The sequence below is a fragment of the Zootoca vivipara genome, chromosome 6 (assembly GCF_963506605.1).
Source record: "Zootoca vivipara chromosome 6, rZooViv1.1, whole genome shotgun sequence".
Classification (NCBI taxonomy): Eukaryota; Metazoa; Chordata; class Lepidosauria; order Squamata; family Lacertidae; genus Zootoca; species Zootoca vivipara.
In genome coordinates, this window is record NC_083281.1 from 34,651,695 (window position 1) to 34,677,125 (window position 25,431).

At 43.6% G+C, this 25,431-nt stretch overlaps 1 protein-coding gene across 1 annotated transcript in view; it reads right to left on the bottom strand.

The window, feature by feature from the left end:
- Positions 1-17,567, bottom strand: part of WDTC1 (WD and tetratricopeptide repeats 1) — a 32,640-nt gene extending 15,073 nt beyond the window's left edge. Inside the window, exons 1-8 of the mRNA XM_035118104.2 lie at positions 17,286-17,567; positions 10,584-10,732; positions 8,749-8,832; positions 7,051-7,097; positions 5,819-5,930; positions 2,179-2,366; positions 1,471-1,653; positions 58-152 (exon numbers count right to left, since the gene is read on the bottom strand). Of these exons, the coding sequence (XP_034973995.1) occupies positions 58-152; positions 1,471-1,653; positions 2,179-2,366; positions 5,819-5,930; positions 7,051-7,097; positions 8,749-8,832; positions 10,584-10,712 (838 nt within the window). The 5' untranslated portion in view covers positions 10,713-10,732; positions 17,286-17,567. The remainder of the gene's footprint in view (positions 1-57; positions 153-1,470; positions 1,654-2,178; positions 2,367-5,818; positions 5,931-7,050; positions 7,098-8,748; positions 8,833-10,583; positions 10,733-17,285) is intronic.
- Between the last annotated feature and the right edge of the window lie 7,864 nt (positions 17,568-25,431).

The following is a 25,431-nucleotide window of genomic DNA, read 5'->3' on the forward strand; positions in this document are numbered from 1 at the left end:
CCTCTTTTGGAACACAAGCAGACCCCAGATTAGGCACAACACACAAAACTGTCTTACCTGCTACATAGTACTGTGCTGCACCATCTGGAAGGGGTTTCTGCCGGTCACAAAATGTATGGACTCCAGCTGTGGGATTCTGTTTCATTGTTTTTCTAGCCAAAAGAGAGGAAGAGTTTAATTTTGATGATGCTGGTTTTGAGGGCAATGTTAAAACCACTGCTTTACTTTGGAAGAAAAGTACCAAAGCTGTTAAAATAAAAAGGCAAAACACAAAGAAACTATCAGGGAACAGAGTTGGGGAGGATACTGGGACAGTCTTTTAGTTCTATGTGCTTAAAGAGATGGGAGAAGAGGACTGATGGAACAGGAGGCTGCTGAATTCGGGAGGCATTATCACTTGGTGTAAATTAGGTATACAGATTGCGTCTTACCACAAGGAATAATCCTTCATGTGTAGTGCAACAGACAATGTTAAAGTTTGACCATTTTTAAAAAAGTTTTATTTACAGACTCCTGCTGCTATAAACATGGCACTTTACCAAGTTAACATCAGCAAAACAAAGAAAAATCACTGTCCCAAAGAGTTCACAATTTAGATTTCAACTGTGGAGACAATTAGAGAGAGAGTGGAGGGAAGAAGAAGAAGAAAAAAGGCAAGCAAATGTAGTTAACACAAAATAAAATGCCATAGGTTTACTTTCAATCAGGAACAAGACCTAATAGCTTCCAGCACATACAAGCCAGTGCTCTCCTGCAAGTCTTTGGTATGATGTCATACTACTGATAGCTTTAGCATTCAAGCGTAGAATTTTCAATTACAGCAAAAGTAAGGATCAAGATGTACCCCTTTATCTCACTTTATAAAGCTGGTCCCCACCCTCCCCAACACATAGTTTTCTATGCATGCACATACATTAACATATTCATCACCTTTACTGTCCACATCACACTGTACAGGAATCCAGCTCTCTGAAACGAAACTGTGTGCTACATCATGCCACCTTTTAAAAGCTGATACGGGTCCCTCTCTTTTGTTGCAATAAACTAACCTGAATACTTTTTGAGAGTCTACTTCTCTACAACAGCCACATATATCCACTCACAGCTGAACAATTTCCAAGGTTTGGGCAACAGAAATGACTCATGTGACCCTGGATGCACTGTCATGTTCAAAGTGCATTATGTCCACCTTTATGGTGAGGCAGTCAAGCACTCCATCTCATGGCTGAGTACACTCTATGCCTAAGCTTAAAATAAATGCTGGCCTGTAGTCCACAGCAATATGACTGATGGTCTGCTGCTACAAAACTAGCACAGCTAACGCTAAGGAACCTGTAGCGTACTAATAGTTTGCAGCCCCCTCTACAGTTCATGTGAATTGGCACAAGGCTTTCTTCTGGGTTTTACATTATTGTCCCTTCTGCCTGAAGACTTAAACCCCACCAAGCTCCAAGAATTAGCAACCATTACCTGTGATTGTGGATCATGCGTATATCATAGATCCGTACAAACGGCCCGCTGGCTCCCACTGCCAGGTAGTTGTTGTCCTGGGGGTTGACAGTGAGACACTTTGCCTCCACAAGCTGCCCACAGTATTCCGTCAGGTCAATCAGGACCTCTGAGTGTTTGCTGTTCTCTCGCAGGTCATACTGTCTAAAAAAATGAACAAATGAAAGAGTGTTAACAGGTACATACAGAACAGAAGAAGCCACTGATAGGCATCACACACTGAGCCACCATGGAAAGTAGGGAATTATGGCGCCAATGCTTTGTTGTTCTACCTCTTCCTACCTAGCTTTTGCTTGTGTGGGTTCTCTTTGATGAAGGCTAATTGGCAGAAACACATTTTGCATGCAAAAAGGTCACAGGTGCAATTTCTGGCATTTCCAGTTAAAGGTTTAGAGTAGCAGGCCAATGTGAAGTCTCTGCCAAAGACTATGTAGAGTTGCTGCCAGACAGAGCAGACAGTACTGGGCTTAATGGGCCAATGATCAGCACAGTATAAGGCAGCATTGCACCTTATACTGAATTTGGCTTCAAACAGTTCTGGCTCTCACAGCACACAACACAAGCCTGGGAACTGCAGTAATATCCAACAAAGAGTTCTTAGCATCCTCACAAAATTCACTGCCTTTGGCAGGAAGAGCCGTTGCTCTTCAGATAAGAAAGCACTTGTACCTAATCAGCCCATCCTCAGCTGCACTCCAGAAGGTGTTGGGCCACATGGGAGCTGTGGCAATACGCTTGACTCTGTTTTTGTGATCCCCAAACATATGGATGGTTTCTTTAACAGTCAAGTCGTGGACATGCACCTTGGAATCGGCAGCCCCAGTTATAAGTATCCGATCCTCTGCATGTGGCAAGAACTGTGGAGAAATAAAGCAAGATTTTCAAAGCATGGGTCTTCCAACACAACCACAACACTTTCCCCTCACAACAAACAGGCATCCTATTGTCTGCTTAGGATAGTGCCACTGAGCAGCCCCATTTGATTGGCTTTGGGTTGTATCCAATGTAGCACTAAATTAAAATCACTTAGTGGTCTGCTTGTTCCGCTGGCAAAGTGTTTTGCACCAGGGGAATGTTGTTGCACAAGGTAATGCACAAGCAGGTTGCTGGTAACCTTGTACAGTTTATTGTACAACAATCTGTTGAGCAATGAATTTCTGCTGCTAACACAAAAGCATTTACCCTAGTAGACAAAGAACACTGGATACATCCCATAACTGGTAAGTGCCCACCTCCAGTGAAATTTCTAGTATTTCCTAAGTGTGCTTTTAGGACAAATACAAGAGGAGGAAACCCAAGCCCTGCATGCAAATGTTTCCAGGGCACATAAAGTACATACATGTACACTCGTGTGTTGACGGGGGGTGCAAGGAGAATTAAGCACATTAGGCTCTCTCTCTCTCTCTCTCTCTCTGTGTGTGTGTGTGTGTGTTGGTGCATATGCTCATGTCAAGTTCAATGTGCAAATGGCCAGGAAGGCAGGTACTCCATGGTGATAGGACTGGTATAATCTCAAATCTCAACCCCTCACAATTCAGGGCCAATTGGGGAGGCAGGGAAAGCAGGAGGGCCATTTGGCCCCAGGCCTCAAACTCAAACTCAAAGGTGGATAAATCTTTCAATGGTTGCTAGAAGTGATGGAGGCTATACTCTGTCTCCATAGTCGGGAGGCAGCAATGCTTCTGAATAGCAGCTGCTGGAAAAAATTTTTTTTTGGGGGGGTTGCTCTTGTGCTCAGGTCCCGCAGGCATCTGGGTGAAAGCTGTGAGAATCAGATGCTGGACCAGATGAGCCATTGGCCTGATCCAGCAAGCTTTTCTTATGTTCTTAACATCCAGAAGACCACAGCTTCCCCAGTCCAGCCTTAGAGATACACCCTGATCTAGCCAGGAAGAACCACATATCTGTATATGTTGAGCTGCTACAATGCTAATCTGGCACCCACTATATATATTTGAGAAATGTGTATGAGTAACTACATCACCATGCAGGACACACTAGTTGCATACAATAAAGAGTGTCTTGATGTGGACTGGAACAATCACATATATTTTCTACTTTTTGCAAATTGTTTTGAGGGGTCTTGTGGTGGTGGGTTTTTTTCAAAAAAACCATCAAGCAGTATATAAATTTTATGAAATAAATAAATGATTGTTACTTTTGGTCAAACTGTGGGTTATTTTGTCTGCCCTACTGAGTGATAATCTACATATATATATATATATATATATATATATATATATATATATATATATATATATATATGTAAACTGGGAATGTCCATTAGTATCCACTTTTCAACAAAACCGCTTGACCGATTGCGTTCAAATTTTGACACAATGCCGCATGCCAATATGAGAGCAAGCCCATACCGTTTGCGTAGACAGATGTCGCACCTGGGCCAGATAAAACCCCAAAAACCACGTGTTCCAGAACTCACAAATCAGATGAAAGTGCATGCTGGGAAAAGAACCAGGTTGCAAACCAGCGCCCTCTAGCCACGGCTACACTAGTACTGCACCTATAAAACCTTCCCTCTCAACAGCACCTTGGCTCCTGTTTACATACTAGGCCGAAGCCTTTACAGACTAGTCCAAATGGAGGTACTGAGTCGCCTGGGTGGGGGTTGGGGGGAGGAGGAGACAGGATAGGTCAGGACACGGTGGGACCAGTCACAGGGATGAGCCAGGGGAGGAGGGGTGGTGATACGTAATGGGTCGGGACATGGTGGGGGGAATCACAGGGATATGCCTGTGTAAACAGAACATGCATGAAACAGGGGGATTCTGAAGGTGAGGGGAGTCTGAAGGAGGACTCTGAGCCTCCATTTAACAGACTGAGCCACAGCAACACGTGGCAGGGCCAGCTAGTTTTATAATAATTTTATAAGTAGCCTTATGCTAAAATATAAAAGAACAGAAATGGAAGACTGAGAGATAAAAATGGTGACAAAGGAAATCCACCTATTCAGACAGCTATGTTTGCACAGCACATGCTTTATGCTGAACTGGAGCATCCCAGAGAAGTGTGATAAGTATGCACAATACATTGCCCAATTCACCCAGAGATTTGTAGCTACCACACATCATTCAGCATATACAGGAACACATCACAACTTGGGGCTTGTGCTTGCAACTATCATTATCTGCGTGGAGCTGGTGTTTGTACATTCATTCTGATGTCAGCAACAGAGTCACACAACTGCAAGCTTCGCTTTTCAATCTGTGCAGCCCCCTTTTCCCTCTTTAGCCTCAGCTGAATGTGGACTGGATGAACCAGTCACATGAGTCTGTCACCATAAACACAGCAGCTAGTGTGTATGCAATGAGCTACGAGAGAAAACCCATGCAGGACATTATAGGCATGCCAGAAGTTTGTGCTGATGACAGCTATTTCACACCACTGGTATGTTGACTGGGGAATGAGGAAGTAACAACACTGACCATCCAAAAACAGTCCAAGTCTGGGCCATGTAAAAATAGTTGAAGCAGAGAGAGCCCTACCATGAGGAATATGGATTATTTGACCCACAGGGCACAACCAACTGGGAGGTTCTCTGGGACAAGTGCTATTGAAATGGGCAACAGTTGTGGAAAAGCAACACCAGTCAGGCATCATTTGAATTATTTGCCTCAAAATGCCTTGGGCTGTCCCTGAGCCTGAGACACTGCACAATGGATTTGCCACAGCAGTGTCCAGTCTGCTTCCCAATGCTGAAGATTTAAAAGTTCTCCTCTGTTTCAAATATTCAGATTGGGAGTGCCATTGCTTGTGTAGCCAGAGAAGTACAAGAGGTTTTGAGCCTTGCTTGCTGGGGCTGATGGGAACTGCAGTTTAGTAACATCTGGATGGTTGAAGTCTCCCCACAGAAGGCTTAGAGCAGGCATCCCCAAACTGCGGCCCTCCAGATGTTTTGGCCTACAACTCCCATGATCCCTAGCTAACAGGACCAGTGGTTGGGGAAGATGGGAATTGTAGTCTAAAACATCTGGAGGGCCAAAGTTTGGGGATGCCTGGCTTAGAGGAACCATAAGGTTTGCAGAAGAGCAAAAACTAAAAACAACAACAATAAAATCCTTAAAGGGAGGGGGGCGACCCTAAAATTGGCCTACTGTGGAATAAGTGTAGGCAAGAAACATTGCAAAAATGTTGAGTGCAGGGGACAATAGAATGGAATGGTTGGAATCCTGAACAGCAACACTCCTCACTGTGACATGTTGTTGCATGACCCATTCGTAAATGCATACTGCTTAAAGAGGCCATTTCCCCTCTGCTCACCCTTTCACCACTTTGTCCAAAACCCACTCACCTTGACTGAGAATATGTTTGCTGTATGCCCTGTATGCATGGAGAGGAGCTTCTTATGGTGCAGCGGGTCCCACACTATCGTGTGCTGGTCATCAGAGCCAGAGGCCAGCAAACTGAGAAGTCAAAGGAGACAAAGTGTTACGAGCTTTGCTGCCCATGAAAACAACTCTGATCTCCCATATTGTTCCACATTCATTTGCAGGAAGACCTCAGGTGCAAGTGCAGCCTAGGACACTCTAGAATCTATTTAGGTTTGTGGAGCACAGCAAGGAATTAGAAGGAGAAGCAACTGACTCCACTATCAGCGTGATAATTGACAGAAACAGGACAAGATAATGGCAAATCACCAGCTGACAATTTGTGGAAAGTGCCCCACACCTCCAACTAATGCCTTTTGATTTAAACTGTTCCCTTGGCCAGATAAGCTTTCCATAGACATTTAATGGAGTTGTCCATTCTTCCCTACTGTACTTTCCCCACAATACAAGGACTTGGCTTACAGGTAAGAAAGTACTTCCGGCCTCTCATGTCCATAAGTTCTATTCCAGAAAGTCTCCAAGTTGTACTGTGCAGCCTGCCTTTATATGGCTTACAGTATGTTATGGTAGACATAACTCCCATCTCCCAGCATTTAATCCAGGCATGAAGAACAGGTGTTGTTGGATTGCCATTCCCATCCTCCTCAATCTTTGGCCATGCTGGCTGGGCTTGATAGGAGTTGGGAATGTACAGGATGTTGCTTATTTCATCTTCTTTTTTTAAATCATAAATTTTATACACCGCTTGAGTGTAAAAAAAATTCTGAAAGCAGTTCTGGAGATCTACAGATTCTCCACTCCCAATTTAATCCTTTCTGAATGTCACGACATTGTATTGCATGAAATAAAAAAGTAAAATTTGCCTTGCTGGATTAAGCCAACGTCTCATCCAGTCCAGCATTTAATTTCAAATAGCAGCCAACCAGATGTCTTCAGAAGCTCACAAGCAGGGCATAAAGGCAATGGCTTCTCAATTTGACAGCTGCTAGCCACAGCATGAATGTGCTTAATCTGCACATTAAAAACGAATGAAAAATTGCTGCTGGAAGTGGGAAGACAAAGGCTCCATTTGGCTAAGCAAAAGAGCAAAATGGAAAGCAGCCCCATTGTAAACTCAGTTGCTCATCACATTTTACAGAGTTCCCTCCACTGGATACATGCTACAGTTATCCTTTAAATTTTAAGACATACTTACTTTCCCTTTTCATTCCATTCAAGGCAGTTGACACAGCCAGTATGACCCTGAAAGAGTTATACAAGGTGATGCAGAGAGTTATAAAAATTTGAGATTTTACAGGATTCCAAGACAGGGATAAAATAAAATATCACACTATTTGGACATGTCCATTTCCCCTTGTAGTTTTAAGTTCTCAGACCCTCTTTTGGATGTATAGTGAGAGTTGTCCCATGTCACTCCCTTTACTACTCATAATGTGCTTGCTTGCACATACTTCATGAAAACAATCTTCCCACACCACAACTAACAAGAGTAAGTTGCAGGAAATGCAAAGCAGCCCCCACTAACTCCAGAATATCTTTCTCTAACCTCTGGCACCCTCCAGTTCTTGTTGGACTATAACTCCCAAGAGAGGAGAGAGAAAGGAATCCTCAAGTCCCATTTCCCTAACCCCTTATCGTTGGCCATGCTAGCTGGGGCTGGTGGCGAGTTGGAGTCCAACAATAACTGGAGGTTGGAGAAGACTGCTCTAGTCTAGAGCAACTGACACTCAATGCTAGAGGTGACAACAGACAGCCCATGTGTCAGCACAGCCACAGCTGAATCCTTATAAAATGAAGGGGCAATGTAAAGAACATTTGGCCATCTGTCATGGATGCTTTAGCTGAGATTCCTGCATTGCAGGCGGTTGGACTAGATGACCCTTGGAGTCCCTTCCAACTCTACAGTTCTATAATTCTATGGTTTCCAATAGAAAGGAAAGGGTGCCAAACTCTCCTTGTCCTATGAAAGGCCTTCTTCCCAACGGAGCCCCACCAGAAGAAAGGCAGCTAGGTAGGAGGTTTCAGACAGGGAAGTGTACTGGGCAGGGGGAGGCTCAACAACACCCTCTGACTTGTCTCAATGCCCTTTAAAAATCATGTCCACCTCTGATATTTTAGGGATTCAACATGACTGAAATTGGGTTGTGATGCAGATACATCAAGTTCGGACAAGTTATCTAGCGCCAACCAGTGTGGGGCAGCTACTGAATTGCCACCTCCTGCCAAGGAACTTGCTGTCTGTAAAGGCCCATGCTCCTGTTTAAAAAGCCTTAGTTCAGTAAAATAAGGAGAATAAGAGACAAGGTGGCCATGAGGTCTTTTTACCTTAAAAAAATAGCCACGAATCATGGACATTTGAGGGAAGTAGGTTCATAATGTCACTTTCTAATGAACTGAGCCTTACAACTTGGTAACCTCACATAGGATTAGACTGCTTGGCTGACACTCAAAGGTACTGATGCTTTAGATCTAGCTGAGATTTGCATATCACAAACACATAAGTAGGTGCTCAATTCTTTTAGGCAAAGACCTAGCTCTTGGAAGGGGGAAATCCAAGTAGACCAAGGATGGGCAACCTCTCCAAGCACTCTTGGGCTCCAGCTCCCATCATCCCAGCCAGCATGAGCAATGGTCAGGGATGGCAGCAGCTGGAGTCCAACAACACCTGGAGGACAACAGATTCCCCATCCCTGGAAAAGATTAAAAATGGTGGCACTTGAAGGGCATCACAAATCCATGTGGTTCTTCGCCAACACAATATATTAAATAATTGCAAAACGTTTCAGAAGAGGCACACCGATCCTTGAGGGAAACTGGATTTTCGTTGGCGTTCAGCGGCTGTCATTGTAAGAGGAGGAGCTGTACTTCAGCTCCTCCAGCAGTTGCATCTTACCTGCAGCTCTGCCTCCAAGCCCAGGCGCTGGATGAAGGGGTCAGTGACATGATAGTGCCGTTCAAAGCTGAGGGCACCCTTCTCCTATAAAGAGCAAATGGATATCATGCCTTACTACATCAGGAATCAATATGTGAGCTCTTAAATCTAACTCTATACCGTTCCAACGCAAGGCAAAGCATTACGATAATCCACAGAGGCCCTTTCCCAAGTGCCCCCACAATCCAGGGTATGGAGGGTAGCTGTGAAGGAGAGGAGTTTTTCAAATGTGGCAGCCGAGCTGTGGAATGATGGGAAGCCCCTTGCTTCTTCTCTTTGCTGTTGCTTTGAGATCTTCTGAGGAGGTTCTTCTCCTTGTTTCACAAACTGGGGAAAGCTCCATATTTAGCAAGGTGAGATGGATGGGTGGCCATGACACTGATGGGATTCTGGCACATAGTGAAGACTTATTTGTTCCCTGCAAGCTTTCAGAGGCCATGTTTAGTTTAATTTCAAGTGTCTCCCCCACCCGGTAGCTTCTAGTCTGTTTGCATTTAATATTGCTTGTTATCAATTTTAATTGCACTTTGACTGCTTTTGGAAGTCCTACAGATATAAGAGGTTTGAGGGTTTGTTTGTCTTGCAACCAATCAGTATATAAATTTTAATAAATGAATAAATATTTGTTTTGATGTAACCCACCTTGTGCATATTTGACAAAAAGCAACATACAATAATGCAAAATAAATTAGATAAATGAGCCTTCTGTGGTGGTGCTCTAATAATAATAATAATAATAATAATAATAATTTATTTATACCCCACCCTTCCTGGTCCAGAAACCGGGCTCAGGGCAGCTAACAACAAATATAAAACTTTGATTAAAAACGACTTAAAAACAGCTTTAAAAAAACATGAAGTACAACAAATATAGCATCGCCAGGGCTAACTAGCCAAGTTAGTCCTGCTAAGGCCAACAAGGAGACCAGAGAAGTACCGTATTTAAATGTGGCGACCCAGAAAGGTTTCTTCATAAAAAAAAGGGAAGGGAAAAAGGAATGGGGGATCAGGGTAAATTGAAGGCCAGGCGGAATAGCTCTGTCTTACAGGCCCTGCGGGAAGGAGATCAAGTCCTGCAGGGCCCTAGTCTCATGGGACAGAGCATTCCACCAGGTCGGAGCCATCACTGAAAAGGCCCTGGCCCTGGTGGAGGATAATCTGGCTTATTTAGGGCCCAGGACCCTTAGGCTGTTATTATTCGCGGACCTTAGGGTCATACCATAATTGCAGAATGCCCTCTTCTCACAAGTACAGCTGTCATTATTCTGTCAGGTTATTTTCCCCGAGACATTTTAAGTGAATGGTTGTTTTTAGTTGCATTTGTCTGTTTCAATTTGTATTTTATTGTTGTGCATCTGCTTGTTTTATTTATGTTTTGTATTCCACCTAGTTATCTGTACAGATGACAGTTGGGCTATGAAGTAAAATACATAAATTGCTAGCCTTCTCCAAGTGGGCTAGGAGCAACGAGAGTGGTAAGACAGAGCACAAACACACTCTCTCTCTGGGCAGTTGTGCCAACTGTCTCCAGAGGGTGACGGCAAGTGACTGGGCAGTGCCAGGGCAGAGGTGCTACAGCCACTCAGCAAGGAAAGCCTTCAGAGGGAATTTTGCCCATCTTCCACCTCCCTCAAAAGAACCTAGAGCCAGCACCACTGACAGCCAAACCATGGTTTGGCCATGACATCTGATCTGAGCTTAAAACATTAAAAGTATGTTTTCTGATACCACACCAAACTACCCCAACTGCCTTTCAAGTTCATTATCTTCCTCCCTCCCTTTAGCACAAGAGGTACCTTGAGCTGCCTGTGGATGAGGTCTCTAGTAATGTTTGCTTTTGCCATCTTCTCACAATAGGGCTGACGAAAGCAAGCTAGTGGAGGTGTTGCTGTGCATCCGAGCATTCCAGTAGAGTTCGTGTCCATACAGAAGGCATTGAAATTACCTGTGGTCAAAAAAATAATTTTTTATTATTTGTACAGAAAATCAAGATGTGGGGGCTACGGTCCTCTCCTGCTTTCACTCACCACCCTCAGCAAATGGCATTTGGAAGACAACCCTAAACCTGGAAATTCCATTTGGCTGTTAGGGCTAGTAGTCAATGATAACATGACCTCCATATCGCTGCCTTTCCTAACCCTATTTTAAAGCCATCTAAACACACGGCTATGACAACACCTTGTGGCTCAGCTCCTACACCACCTTCCCCCTTTCAAGCAAGGTCATTAGTTCCCACCACCTCTCCCTTTAGCCCTACCACTACGATCTCCCCTCTCTCCCATCAGCCGCCTGAATCCATCACTCACATTTGGAGATAAGAAGAGCCCTGCTGGATCCAACCAAAGGCCATCTAGTTCAAGCAACCTGTTCCCCCACAGTGACCAACCAGGTGCTTCAGGAAGCTAGTGAAGCAGGGCAGGAAGGCAACATCCCCTTTCTGCTCTTGCTCCCCAGCAACCTGCACCCACTGGCATGCCACCTATGAAGCTTGAGGTTTACGAAAGCTGCGACAGCTGAGGTAGTCCAGGCAACTGGCTACCATCTGCACTGGCTACCATTTTGCTACTGCACCCAGTTCAAGGTTTTACTATTAGTATATAAGGCCCATAGCAGCTTGAGGCCAGTTGACTTGAGGGATTGCCTTGCCCCATATGTGTCACTTCTATCTGTGTAAATTTCACAAGTGCTATATAACATTTGCTCCACATCCATGAGGAGTCGATCTTTCAGCATGACAGCACCTACGCTTTGGAACACCCCGACTATTAATAATAGACAGGCACCTTAATTATGCTGTTCTATATACCGACCATTCTTTTTTTAAGTACAGAAAACCTATCTAGACATAAGTCAGGTGCGTAAAATGGTTTTTAAATCCTGCTGGATTTATCTGTATATAACTGATAATTAGTATTTTGTGTGGAAGGCGTGGAGATTTTTGGATTAACCATCTCAGGCCCTATGATTGGCAGGGGAGGCCCTGTTGGTGGTGCAACTACTGTGTGCTACGTGCGTGGCATAAACCTATTTATGGGAGGTCTGGTGAGGTCTGCCTCGCTCACTGTTTAGTTTCAGGAGGAAATTTAAAAGCATTCCTGTTTACCCAGGCATTTGATAGCTGAAAGAATCCGTTCCTGGCAACCTTGAAATTATTAGCCAAGAGGATAAGGATTGTTTTAAACTGTTTCTAGATGTTTAACTGTTTATAAATATTTGATTGATTTTAGATCTTTTTACATGTTTAAATGTTCATTTTTAATCATATTGCTTTATCACTGATGTGTTTGCTGTACTGGGTTCCTTTGGAAAGAGCCGGATATAAATTTAATAAATATAAAATTTCTAATTCAATAAATTTTGTTCCCCCACCCCACTAGCATTATATATGTGTATTAGTCATCGCTTATCTTGACCAGCTAGCTACATACTTGCTGTGAATTGTGATCCTCACTCCACTACCTATAATCTGTTAGCGGGAGGCAAAACTGTAGGAAGGAATGTGAGCAATGCAACAGACCACTGAAGCAAGGAAAAGCAGCCTATATATCAAGATAGGTTTTTCCTCATTTTTTTAAAAGTGCGCTTGAGCTTTGGGCTGAGCCATGCATCACACATGCAAACAAACAAGCTGCAGTGCTCACTTAAGATAACTGATCATGCACAGAAACCCCAAGGGGCTTGTTTAATGGTAGCAAGGAATGAAGAAGTTAGGACACCATCTTTCCACAGAGGAACAGCTGAAGACTTGGATGCCTCTTCAGGATGGGATTCAGCAAGCACTGCAATCTGTGCTCAGTGGAGTCCACCCTCAGAGAAACGCATGGCAGGCTTGGTGACATGGGACAGAACCAGGGTGGATTTGATTTAAATCAAACTGATTTAAATCACAATTTAAATCACGATTTAAATCACTAGTCAGTAAGGCTTGATTTAAATCATAGTTGATTTAAATCATAAAGACTAATTCTTGCTGGTATAACTTTAATATGCAAGTAGATGAAGATTTCTAGAATAACAACTTTTCATATTAGTTTTTTTATCCCCAGTTTAATAGGTTAATCATTCATATTTGGACAACTTTACTGTTGTACTTAGGAAGGAGAAAAATAATCATTACCTTAATAATAACAATTTAAATAGATTTATTCAACTGAAACAATAACATTTCAGCAAATGTTATTTGCTTAAACAAACATCCATGTTTGTTAACTAATTTGGCTAAACAAAAACAAAATATATATATTTTAAGAAACTTAGACTGTCAGCCAAGCCTACACATGAAAAACTTAAATACTGTCCACTCCAAACAATCAGAAAAATATTGTTTCTATTCTATTCACTGAACTTCTTGAAACTTAGCACTGAAGGGGTTGTTTCTGTATTCATAGGTTTGTAGAACAATAGGATTAAGGTCTTTTTCTCAACTCTGTTCATGTTATAACATTTTTGCTGTGAAGAAGAGGCATGTGATCTCTGTTGAGTCAAATTCAGTTTTGAGAACTGCAAAAGTAAACCAAGCACCTGTGATAATATCTTGTAGGCAGAGAAACTGCCCAATAATCTTACAAAAACCTCTGGAAGAGCATGACATTGTGAATGGATTAATGGAATTTATTTACCCCCAAAATTAAACATATACAACCTTATACTACAAAATTAAAAAACTAATCTTTATTTCATGATGGAATAACCTTTGGATGGTAATATGTTTTCCTCAAAAAGCATTTTATTAAAAAAAATCCAATTTAAATCAAAAAAATCGATTTAAATCAAAAAAATCCGATTTAAATAAAAAAAATCCGATTTTTTTGATTTTTTTAAAAAAATCATTGATTTTTATCCACCCTGGACAGAACTTGATAGCCATTCTGTCCCATATTGATATAATTATGTCTGGCTGTCAGCCTCTGCAGCAAGAAACTGTGCTAACCACTCAAAAGACGCCTAATAGCCCAAATGAGCTCTCACTTTTGAAAGGGAAAAGAAAGATAGTTGGTCAAGACACACTGCTCCAATTACATGAGGAGGGTCCAAGTAAAGGGTCAACTCACCCACCCACTTTTGGAGGCTTTCTTCTCAATCCATGCAGATGTGTTTCCCGAAACAGACTGAGCATGTGGCATGGGAAACTGGATGCCTGACTAGGATTGCTACACTGCCACATTAAAATGCTGCCTGTCCCTTTAAAAGGCTACAATCCTACACACACTTACCTGGCAGAGCAGAAGTTACTTCTGAATAGTCTGCATGGAATCAGGCTGCAAGTAGGACAGAATGCAATCACTGTGTCTACAGGTGAAACTCGGAAAATTTGAATATCATCGAAAAGTGCATTTCTTTCAGTAATGCAACTTATTATTTTTTATTTTTCTTTTAATTTTTACAAATGCTTTCTTTTGGAAATTCCACAGTAATAAAACAAATAGTTATAATAATACAAAAATAAACATCACTATTAAAGGTAAAGGGGCCCCTGACCATCAGGTCCAGTCGTGTCCGACTCTGGGGTTGCGGCGCTCATCTCGCTCTATAGGCCGAGGGAGCCAGCGTTTGTCCGCAGACAGCTTCCGGGTCATGTGGCCAGCATGACAAAGCTGCTTCTGGTGAACCAGAGCAGCGCACGGAAACGCCGTTTACCTTCCCGCCGGAGCGGTCCCTATTTATCTACTTGCATTTTTGACGTGCTTTCGAACTGCTAGGTGGGCAGGAGCTGGGACCGAGCAACGGGAGCTCACCCCGTTGCAGGGATTCGAACCGCCGACCTTCTGATCAGCAAGCCCTAGACTCTGTGGTTTAACCCACAGCGCCACCTGGGTCCCTTAAACATCGCTATTACATTTCATTAATTACATTCCATTTATAATTGACCTGCCTAACGACAAATAATTACAATTACAACAAATAAAGGCTTGACATATCTTGCTTTGCATGTCATGCATCTATCTGATATTGGTTTCACCTTTTAAGTTGCATTACTGAAATAAATGCACTTTTTGACAATATTCTAATTTTCCGAGTTTCACCTGTACAGTCCTGTTCCTCCACTTATACTGTCACTCATCCTCCTCAATTGTCTGCAGTGTGGTGAAAACTGCTTATAGGCCCACTATTTAAATCTATTTGGTTGGTTGTCACAAGATACAGAGACTGTTCAGTAGTGGCCCTGTTACTAGGGAATTCCTTCCAATGGATGTATGATTGGCTCCTTCTCTGGCTATTTTTAAATTATTCTTTAGGCCTTGATAATTTATATCTATTTTTAACTAAACAAGGCTGCCAATTCACAATTTAACTGGCACTATTTTATTTATGCAACATGTTAGATGGCTACCTTTTATGTTTTAAATCATTGTTATGCTTCTAAACATGAACTACTTTTGAAGAGTTTTTGACCCCAAAAGATGGAATAAACATACTCCAAATACAGTAGTAAAATAAATCTGTCAATCATACCATCAAGCCAACCATGATTGGCAACTATACTTGTGCTGTAGTGAGCTCCATGGATCTTCTAATGCAACTTATCACAGGCATGCTGAAGAAAGATCTGAATTCACAGCAAGATGATACCTATAAGCACCTTTCCATCTTCATATTCAGTCATGTGATTCATCCACCAGTAGTTGAACACATTCCCATATAGGCTGTCAGTCAGTATTAAGCCAAATGATGTTTCCCAACTTCCTTTAGCACAGGTTGGCCATTAAGCCTCACACTTGCTAGATATACTCATTCAACACAAAAAACATTGAATCTAGATTGGTTTTACAGGTTAATGTTTGAGCTTGTTCCACCTCTTTTCTGATGCTGTCAGAGACACATGTGTGACATGATTTCATTCCTATTTTTTAATGTTTACCATTACAATAAAAAGAAAGCACAGGTTTAATCCCCCCATGCAGTCTACATGGAAGCATGTCGATAAAAAGAAATACTGCACTCTGCTTTGTACAAATGCCCACACTCACAGCAGAAAGCAGGGCACAGTGATTTTCAAGAGCCGAGAATTACATGAGCGAAATAAACCTACTTTGGATACCAATTGGCAACCAAAACCAACCCAGTTTAAAATTATGCACTCAAGGAGCATACTTTAGGAAGGGGATGCAGGGTGCAAGATATCATTGGCCAGGCAGCAGGGAAATGAGCATCAAGGAAAGGTATTTGGGAAGTCAGACGTTAGCACACATCTCCTCCACAGCTAAGAAAATGCAAGGAGGCCCTGAGCACAACATTCACTTCTACCTCACTTCCCCATGCATAAAAAAGTGGGATGGGAACAACCAAGGGTTCACAACTGTTGGGGTTACGACTATGAATAATATTAAAACTACTGTAGAATTTAAGAGATTACAGTACTTATCAAATTTGGGAAGGACAATTTCCTGACAGAAGAGGCAAGACAGGAAAGAAACAGTAGCAAGGCAGTAAACATAAGATACAAAGACAGGCAATACAGTAGAGTACAGTACTAGCAATGAGAGGAGGGCTGGCGTTTGTGTGTCTGTGTCCGCACAGAGCACACAGATTGTTCTTTTTCCAAACCTCCTTCCTGCTCACAATCACAATAGGGACAGTTGTTCTATGCGAACTGATCTGAGATGTTTGCCTCAACACATTACCTATTAAAGTCTTGCGATAACTCCTAGTGTTAGACTTTTAATTCTGCTAACAAAGTGGGCCTTACTCTATTAAAATTTGGGTGAAAACTCCCTGGCAGAGCACATCCTTTGCCTGCAGAACCCTCAGCATCTCCAGGTAGGTCTGGAAGAAAGCCCTAACTGAAATCCTGGCGAGCTGCTGCAGGTAAGGGGTGGACACTTCTGAGCCAGATGGGACTGATTCGGTGTTATGCAGCTTCCGGTGTTCCTTGAAGGTCCTCAGCTCACAATATGCAGCATCTCCACAGAGGGCCAGGAAAGACCCATTCGAAACCCTGGAGAGCCACTGCCAGTCAGCGTAGATAATACTGAGCTAGATGGACTCTCCATGAAGGCAACTTCCTACCTTCCTTAAAAGCTTCCGCCACAGTGAATCCGCTGGGGCCACAAAGCACACCACCTCTTTATGAAGGGGAGGAGGGAGTTCGTTGCTGTGTGAAAGACTAACCCTGGAATTTGCTAGGAAGAGAGAGTAAGAGAGAAACCTCAAGGAGGTGAGGGAAAGAAACCTGGAGTGAGCTGTGCACCAACTTCCCTGGAACACAGTGAGAGGTTGCAAAAGCAGCTAGAGGAGCTACATGCTTATTCGAAATCCAAAATGCTGCGGTCCATTTTGTGCCCCCTGTAAATTCACGTGGGAAGGGGGGAGGGAAAGCGGGGTTTTTTGTTTTTGTTTAAACAGACTATGGGGCAATAGGTTATTACGGAATCAAGGAAGTGCAAGGGGGCAGATCATGTGTCACTTGGAGGGGGAGCATCTACCTTTCGAGTAAAAGAAGTGGGGAGGGGGAGCCCATATCTCTCAGGGGAAGGAAGGAGGGGGTTCACGGGAGTTACCTGTCAGGCCTCCTCAAGGCAGGCTCAGCAGCCGCAGCAGCCAGTGGACGAAGCCCCTGAACTTCCATGCAGGGGGACGGCCCGAACCCCGAGCCAGGGCAGGGGCCCCTCCGGGAGGTGAGTAGCTGGGTGGCAGCCTGAGCCGCTCGCCAGGCTTCGCAGCCCCGGCCTGGCTGGGACCCGAGCCCTCCGCGGCCCCCTCCTCTGTTTATCCCCTCCAGCTGTCTGGGGCTCCAGCTAACGCCACCTCCTTCTCCCACCGCCCCCCTCCCCTTTCTCCTCCGACTCGGACCGCAGAGCGCCTGCGCGACGCTAACTGCGCCACCAGCCCCTATCCCTGCGCCGGCCCCTCCACGGCGCGAACGGCGTAAGAGCGCTTCGGGAATAGCACGTCCTCCCTTGACGTTAAACGTCCAATTGGCCGTGCTGGGAGTGACGGCCGGAATGGCCAAAGGGGAGGCCGCTGACTGGTTGGAGGCTCAGGCCAATCTGCGCACTTGGAGTAACGTAAAGGGGAGGGGGAGGGGCCGGCGTACTAGGGGGCAGAGGGGATGCTGGGAGTTGAAGTTTGCGAAAGAGGGAAATGGGCTCTCCTTCCTACGGTAGGCCAGCGGCAAGCGGGAGGAGGAGGAATTCTTCAGGGCAGAAACCCGCCTTCTCTGTGAAAGCCGCCTGGGGGAGCTTCGCGACTAATGTTTCTTTTCTCTTTTTCTTTTTCTTGTAGTGCTATATGTTCTGTTGAACTCTGTTGTGTTTACTTTTGAGTAGACATGCGTCGGACGGCAGTGTGAAAGTTTAGAGCCGTGGTGTTCACTAGGAAATTGTAGGTGTCCGCAGGAAATGCTTTAAAAAAAGGCGTAGGAATTGTCTTTTTTTATTTTTATTTTTAAAAATCTCCTTTTATAAGAGACAGAGAGAGCAATAGTAGCAACAAATGAAAATTTAAAAGGTTAAAAGCAAAATGATAAAATAGTCACATAGAATGAGTACAGTTACATAAAGTCCATGTCATGCAAGAAAAAAGTGAGAATAAAAGTTGTTTTTGCATGAAAGAATATTATTAGTGTTATTTAATTGGCAAGTATAGTTCCAGATTTACCAGGCTTGTGGCAAGGCTTGTCTTGAAAATGATCCTTCCACTGTATATGTAATGAAGGAATGCCAAATCATAAAACGTATCTGGAGATTCTAATCCCTGTTAAAATCTCAAATAATGCATAAATTTCTCCACTGTAGCTATATTGTAGAATGAGTGTTACTAATTATCCAATATAACATTTGGGGCTTGAATTACTATTCAAGCTGCCAAAATAATATCCAGAACTAGTTCTTTTGACAATATATCTATCTACATTTGCCTCATAAAAATCAGTAACATTAATCTTGGACACTGACAGTATCTGGCTTTTAAATTGACCTAGCAGAGAAGATGGAAGATTTGCCTCTCCCTCCAGCTCAAGAACTAGAAGAGAGCAAACAAAAGAGCTTGAGATGTTTATTTTTAGCCTCACAAGACTTTTTTAGCCTTTGAACCCTTACTGCTTTCTGCTGTAGATTTAGGCCTCATTCTCATGACATGGTAAACCAAACTATGGCTTACCAGGACCTTATAAAACTATTGTCTCCCAGAAAGAAGTGCAGCCACTTGGCTCCTCCCCAGTGCTTTTCGAAGTACTGTATCTTGCTTGCACTTAGCAAAGGTTTGACTTACCTTATTGTCCTAGCAGCAAAGCCCCTTGACTTCAATAGAGCTTACTTCTGAGTAAACATGCATAAGATTGATGTGTAAGACTGCAGCACACCAAATGAGTCAGAAATAGAATCAAAGCATCTTAAAGATTAAGAAATGTATTGCAGCATAAGTTTATGTGGGCAATCCACTGCATCACATGCATCTAAATAAGTGGACTCTCTAGTCCATGATTGCTTATGCCATTTATTTGTTAGCATTTAAGTTTCCTCGAGAATCCCTATTTAAGCTGCAACAGGCCATCACAATTACCCCTCTGATGTTTTGAACGTCAGAAATATAGGGCAGATCCACACCATAGTGTACATTCAAAGCAGAGCCGTAGCTAGGTGATATTCCACACCTGGCAGAACTGTCCAGATTGTGCCCCCTAGCCACTGACAAATTAGCTCTTCTTTCTGCCTCTCCTCCAAACCCCCCCTTCAATTCACCCTCTATTTAAAACCTTTTCTTATGAGACAATAATATTTTTATTTATAGACATATTTATGGACATATTTTTTAGCCGATTTTGCACACACACCCCTTACCTGCGCCCATGGTGGGGGCCCACCTCATCACCCCCTAGCTATGGTCCTGATTCAAAGCACATTTAAAGGATATGACTTCTACAAAGAATCCTGGGAACCAATTCCATCCTTATAGAGCTCCAGTTGCTAGCACCGTTAAACTACAGCTCACATAATTCTTTGGGGGGAAAGCCACATGCTTTAAATGTATGGTGTGGATATGCCCTTAGTCTGACCAGATGGACACTAGTCAGGTCTAGAATGAGGTGGACTCAAGTCCATAAAACTAGAATCTGTTTGGTTTAATAATAGTATTTTATCACCACTTATCCTGCATTAACATATGTTTTCCAGTGAGACCCCACTGCCACAAAACACTCTTCTAGCCTGGATCTGAATGAATTTATTTAAAATCCAACCCCACTAGATTTAGTGGAATATACTTCTGTGCAAGTGGGTTCAAGAGGCTTGTAACCTTACTGTATGGATGCTTTTTCAGAAGGTAGCCCAATCAAATTCAGTGCCATCTATGCACATGGAAGTGCTTCTAGGATTGCAATCTTAACATTACTGGTGAAAACCCATTTTCTTCCTGTACATCCAATTCTGTGACACTTCTAAATTGAACAACACAAATTGTTTTTTATCCACAGGGTGGCAGCATTTGTAAATGGTTCCTTCGTACCCTCCTAGTTCTGTTAGTTCTTACCTTGCAAACCAGGACTGAATTTTTTTCACAATATTGTCAAAAACAAAAACCCATTCTGCAAGTACCATGGGCATCTCTTGGCTAGCCGCTGTGACATCACAATGCGCTCTATGTTTGCCTTTCATTGCACTTGATTTGCAGGCCTCAGTTAGTGCATGATTACTCACAGGAGACCCCTTAAGGCTGTAACACCTCTGCTCAGAGATTTGCACACGTTGCTCAATTGCTACTGGGTCAAATTCAAGGTGTTACTATTTGTATATGCACCCTCAACTGTTACAAATGCCACATACCATAATACTTGCCTTGCAATTGAAACAAATCAATCTTTTAGTGTGGCAGCAGTTAGAGTTTGGAACTCCCTGCATATTGACATTCAGTAAGGCACCTTCACCACATTATTTACATTACTGTATTTGCAGTGCCTGCATAAGACATATTTGTTTAGGCAAGCCTATCCAGACATACAGGAGAGAGAGAGAGAGTGTGTGTGTGTGTTAGCAACAATTTTATCCATCTTTTGAATGTTTTAAAACACCTGCTTTTAATTGCAGTTACAGGTAGGTAGCCGTGTTGGTCTGAAGTAGTCGAAACAAAATTTAAAAATTCCTTCCAGCAGCACCTTAGAGACCAACTAAGTTCGTCATAGGTATGAGCTTTCGTGTGGTATCTGAAGAAGTGTGCATGCACACGAAAGCTTGTACCTATGACAATCTTAGTTGGTCTCTAAGGTGCTGCTGGAAGGAATTTTTTATTTTGTTTTGACTGCTTTTAATTTGTTTGTTTTTTTAAATCAAGAATGTTAATGTTTTATTTTATATTTTTGTAACCCGCCTGAAGGTTTTCTTACAATCAAGCAGTGTGTAAATTTTGTTAAATGAAATAAATAAGATCTGTTTAGGGTCAAACTAATAATAATATTTTATTTTTTTTACACCCCGCCCTCCCCAGCCAAGGCCGGGCTCAGAGCGGCCAACACTAGCTATAAAACAACTGATTAAAATACAACTTAAGTCCAAGACTAAATACATTAAAATTAAAAATGCAGCCTCATCCGGAAGGAAAAGGGAAAACGGGGAAGGGGATCAGGTTGGCTCCAGGCCAAATGCCAGGCAGAACAACTCTGTCTTACAGGCCCTGCAGAAAGAAATCAGGTCCCGCAGGCCCTGGTCTCAGGAGACAGAGCGGTCCACAGGTCGGAGCCAGTGTTGAGAAGGCCCTGGGTTCTAGTTGAGGCTAATCTGATTTCCTTTGGGCCCGGGACCTCTAAGGTGTTACTATTTATGGACCTTAAGGTCCTCTGCAGGGCATACTAGATGTGACATCATATTCATCACTGCAAACCACTACAGTGCCTTTTGAAAAATTAAAACCAGAGGTAAGAGGGGAGAGGACTGTAGTGTGCAGGGTGTCCCTGTGACCTACTTTACAGGAGACCTCTGCAAAGGGCTGTCTAGTTCATCAGATACACACACACACACACACACACACACACACACAAGCAGGGCTCTGGGATAGCTCATTCAGTAGAGCATGAGACTTGATCTCAGGGTCAATGGGTCTGAGCCCCACATTGGGCAAAAGACTCCTGTATTAAAAGGGTTTGACTAGATTACCCTGGTGGTCACTTCCAATACAGTTTTATGATAAGGAGGGCGAGCAAGTGCCTTGGGGGTTGCCCATCATCAGCTCCTGGACAACAAAACTCAGCAGCCACACAGATGACCTGTTTTCTCCATTACGATGAGATGCATTTCTATTGAAATAATTTATAATTTTGCATCTGTCCATATAAATCAGAGTATGCAGATGTTATGCAAAGTTGTGTCCTTCTTTGGGGGGCAGGGGAGCCACTCTAGCAGTGTACGGGGCAGTTTAACACACACACACACCTGTGGTCTCAATAACCCCATCCCACAGGCCCCAGTGGGACGGGGTGGGGGGCTCCTGGTGGCTGGGGATGTGCAATTTTTATCCGGACTACAGCAATGGAAAATAGCGTTTATAAAACCTAATATGCTATATTCTCAGTGAAAATCCATCACCTCCCCCACAAATCTGATATTAATTTAAGTAGTTTGTATAAAAATAAAAAGCTAGACATGAGGTTAGACATGTCCATTACATACCTGGTCAATGCCAGTCCTCTAAGGCATAAGCACAACCAGCCTCAAGCGCCGAGCTAGATTTTTTTATTCTGGATTTAATGGTTTTATGACACCCCCCCACCCTTTAGATCAGGGGTCAGCAACCTTTTCAGCTGGGGGCTGGTCCAACATCCCTCAGACCATGTGGTGGGCCGGACTATTTTTTTTTTGGTGGGGGGAACAAATTCCTGTGCCCCACAAATAACCCAGAGATGCATTTTAAATAAAAGGACACATTCTACTCATGTAAAATCCGCGGGCTGGATTGAGAAGGCGATTGGGCCACATCCGGCCCATGGGCCTTAGGTTGCCTGCCCCTGCTTTAGATTGTAATGTGTAGTACTTCCCTTACTTCCAAGTGCCTTGCCATGTTGGGAGCCCCTCCTGCTCATTCTGCTGAATGTGGCCCTGGATTTAGGAACATAATAATCTGCCTGCATAGAAAGTCAAACCCTTAGTCCATCTAGCTCAGCACTGTTGTCACTGGAAGCAGCTCTCCAGGTTTTTTTGGAGAGGAATTCATTTCCCAGCCCTATCTGGAGATGCTAGGGATGGAACCTGGGACCTTCTGCATGCAAAGCATGTTCTCTGCCGCTGAGCTACAGCCCAACCCCCTTAAAGTCCTTCCTCCTGACAGCACCACTGTATTGGATTCCCAGTTTAAAAATCTTTTTTCACCTGGAAATGCTATGCCCTAAATGCCACACAGAATTCCTTTTTCATGCAAAGTAGATCAAAGCAGTAATTTATTGTGGTAAGTTCCATGACAATGCCAGCATTTAATAGAGACTTAGCCTAACACCCTGGGGAAAGTTCTGACTGACCGCAGGCAACCAACCACATGCTGAGATGTGTGTGTGTGTATACATCTGTATGTGTGCAAATGAATGCACTGTAGATTTATCGAGAGCCTGAAGCAGAGAGTTATTGCAAAGTACTTTGCCCAGTGCTATAAAGTGTTATTATTATTAATGCCCGTTTAAATAGGGACAAAGCTGTTGAAAACTCCAAAGGTTGCATGCTACTGTACAATTTGTTTGGCTTGGTGAATGATTCAAGATGGTTGTAATCCTACACACGCTTAGAGTAAAGGCAGGCATAAGCAACAAATTATTCAGCGCTATATGAGCCCAGCTTAACAACAGAATTTACCCTGATATGCCAGTCTCTCCTGGTTGGGTGTAGGGTTTTGGAAGCCCTCAGTGGGCCCCTTAACTAAGAAGACATGGGGTGTGCAAGCTGAGAATCTTTTTAGGCCCTGTTCAATTTCCTTGGAACAGAGTATGGAGTGGGAATGCTAAGCATGGGTGAATGCCCATCCTTGTGACCTTACCAGAGCTGAATGCCGCCTTATGCCTAGTGGTTCGGCTGTTTGTCCATCTAGCTCAGTGCTGTTTACTTTGACTGGTAGCAGCTCTCCAGGATCTTAGGCAGAGGTCTTTCTCACCACTTGTTATTAGATATATTTTACTGGAGACAGTGGGGCTTGAACTTGGGACCTTCCTTCTGCATGGAAAATACATGGTGCCATGACTTGCTGCATGTTCTCTCAAGCAAGAGACAGAAGTGTGCATTCATCACTACCAGTCAGGCTGGTTTAGTTGATCATCAGCAAAGCATTGCCATGGAGGAACTTTGATAAAGAAGTGGGGGGCAAGGCCTCATTACCTCTCAAAATGGCCTGCTTCCAGGTTTCATTGCTTGCAGATGCTGCTCATCCACATTCCTCTCTAGCTTCAGTGATGGGCCAAATTCCATATTTGGGATGGGCAAATCTGACCCAGGGCTACTAGTTGCTGACCTCAGTTTGAACCAAACTAGCTGTTATGCCATCAAAGTCCACTTAAATCAAGATACAGTATTTGAATCCAAGATGCTACTTGGGCTGAATTGAGTCTACAAACCTACAGTAATCTTCTTTAGTAAGTCAGTGTGCTGGTAGGGAAACTGGCATCCACATAGCTAAACTAACTTAATGTGGTTTCATATACTGTTTTGCACTGGTGTAATGGCGCTGTGGGTTAAACCACTAAGCCTAGGGCTTGCCGATCAGAAGGTCGGCGGTTTGAATCCCCGCAACGGGGTATAGGGACCCAGGTGGCGCTGTGGTTAAACCACTGAGCCTAGGGCTTGCTGATCAGAAGGTCAGCGGTTCGAATCCCTGTGACGGGGTGAGCTCCCGTTGCTCGGTCCCAGCTCCTGCCAACCTAGCAGTTCGAAAGCACGTCAAAATGCAAGTAGATAAATAGGAACCGCTACAGCGGGAAGGTAAACAGCGTTTCCATGTGCTGCTCTGGTTTGCCAGAAGTGGCTTTGTCATGCTGGCCACATGACCGGAAGCTATACGCCGGCTCCCTCGGCCAATAATGCGAGATGAGCGCGCAACCCCAGAGTCGGACACGACTGGACCTAATGGTCAGGGGTCCCTTTACCTTTTACCTTACAGCGGGAAAGTAAACAGTGTTTCCGTGTGCTGCTCTGGTTCACCAGAAGCGGCTTTGTCATGCTGGCCACATGACCTGGAAGCTGTACGCTGGCTCCCTCAGCCAATAACGCGAGATGAGTGCCGCAACCTCAGAGTCGGTCACAACTGGATCTAATGGTTAGGGGTCCCTTTACCTTTAAGTTGAAGCTACAGATGACAGTGTTTGTCCATAGAGGGTTGGCGATGTACCTACAATGTACAAATTGCCTCCCAAATATTTACATTTCACATCTCCTCCTGCACTCCTATGAGGTTGTTAGGTGGGGAATCAAAGACATAAGGAAAGGGGTGGTGGTTCTGCTATTGTATTAACTGAAAGGAAGGGAACAACAATTTGCCCTCTGCTGTCTGAGAAGGCAGAACTAAGTTCTAGTGGACTTACATTACCAGGATTGAGGAGAAAACGAAGACGAAGAAGAAGAAGAAGAGGAGTTTGGATTTGATATCCCGCTTTATCACTACCCGAAGGAGTCTCAAAGCGGCTAACATTCTCCTTTCCCTTCCTCCCCCACAACAAACTGTGAGGTGGGTGGGGCTGAGAGACTT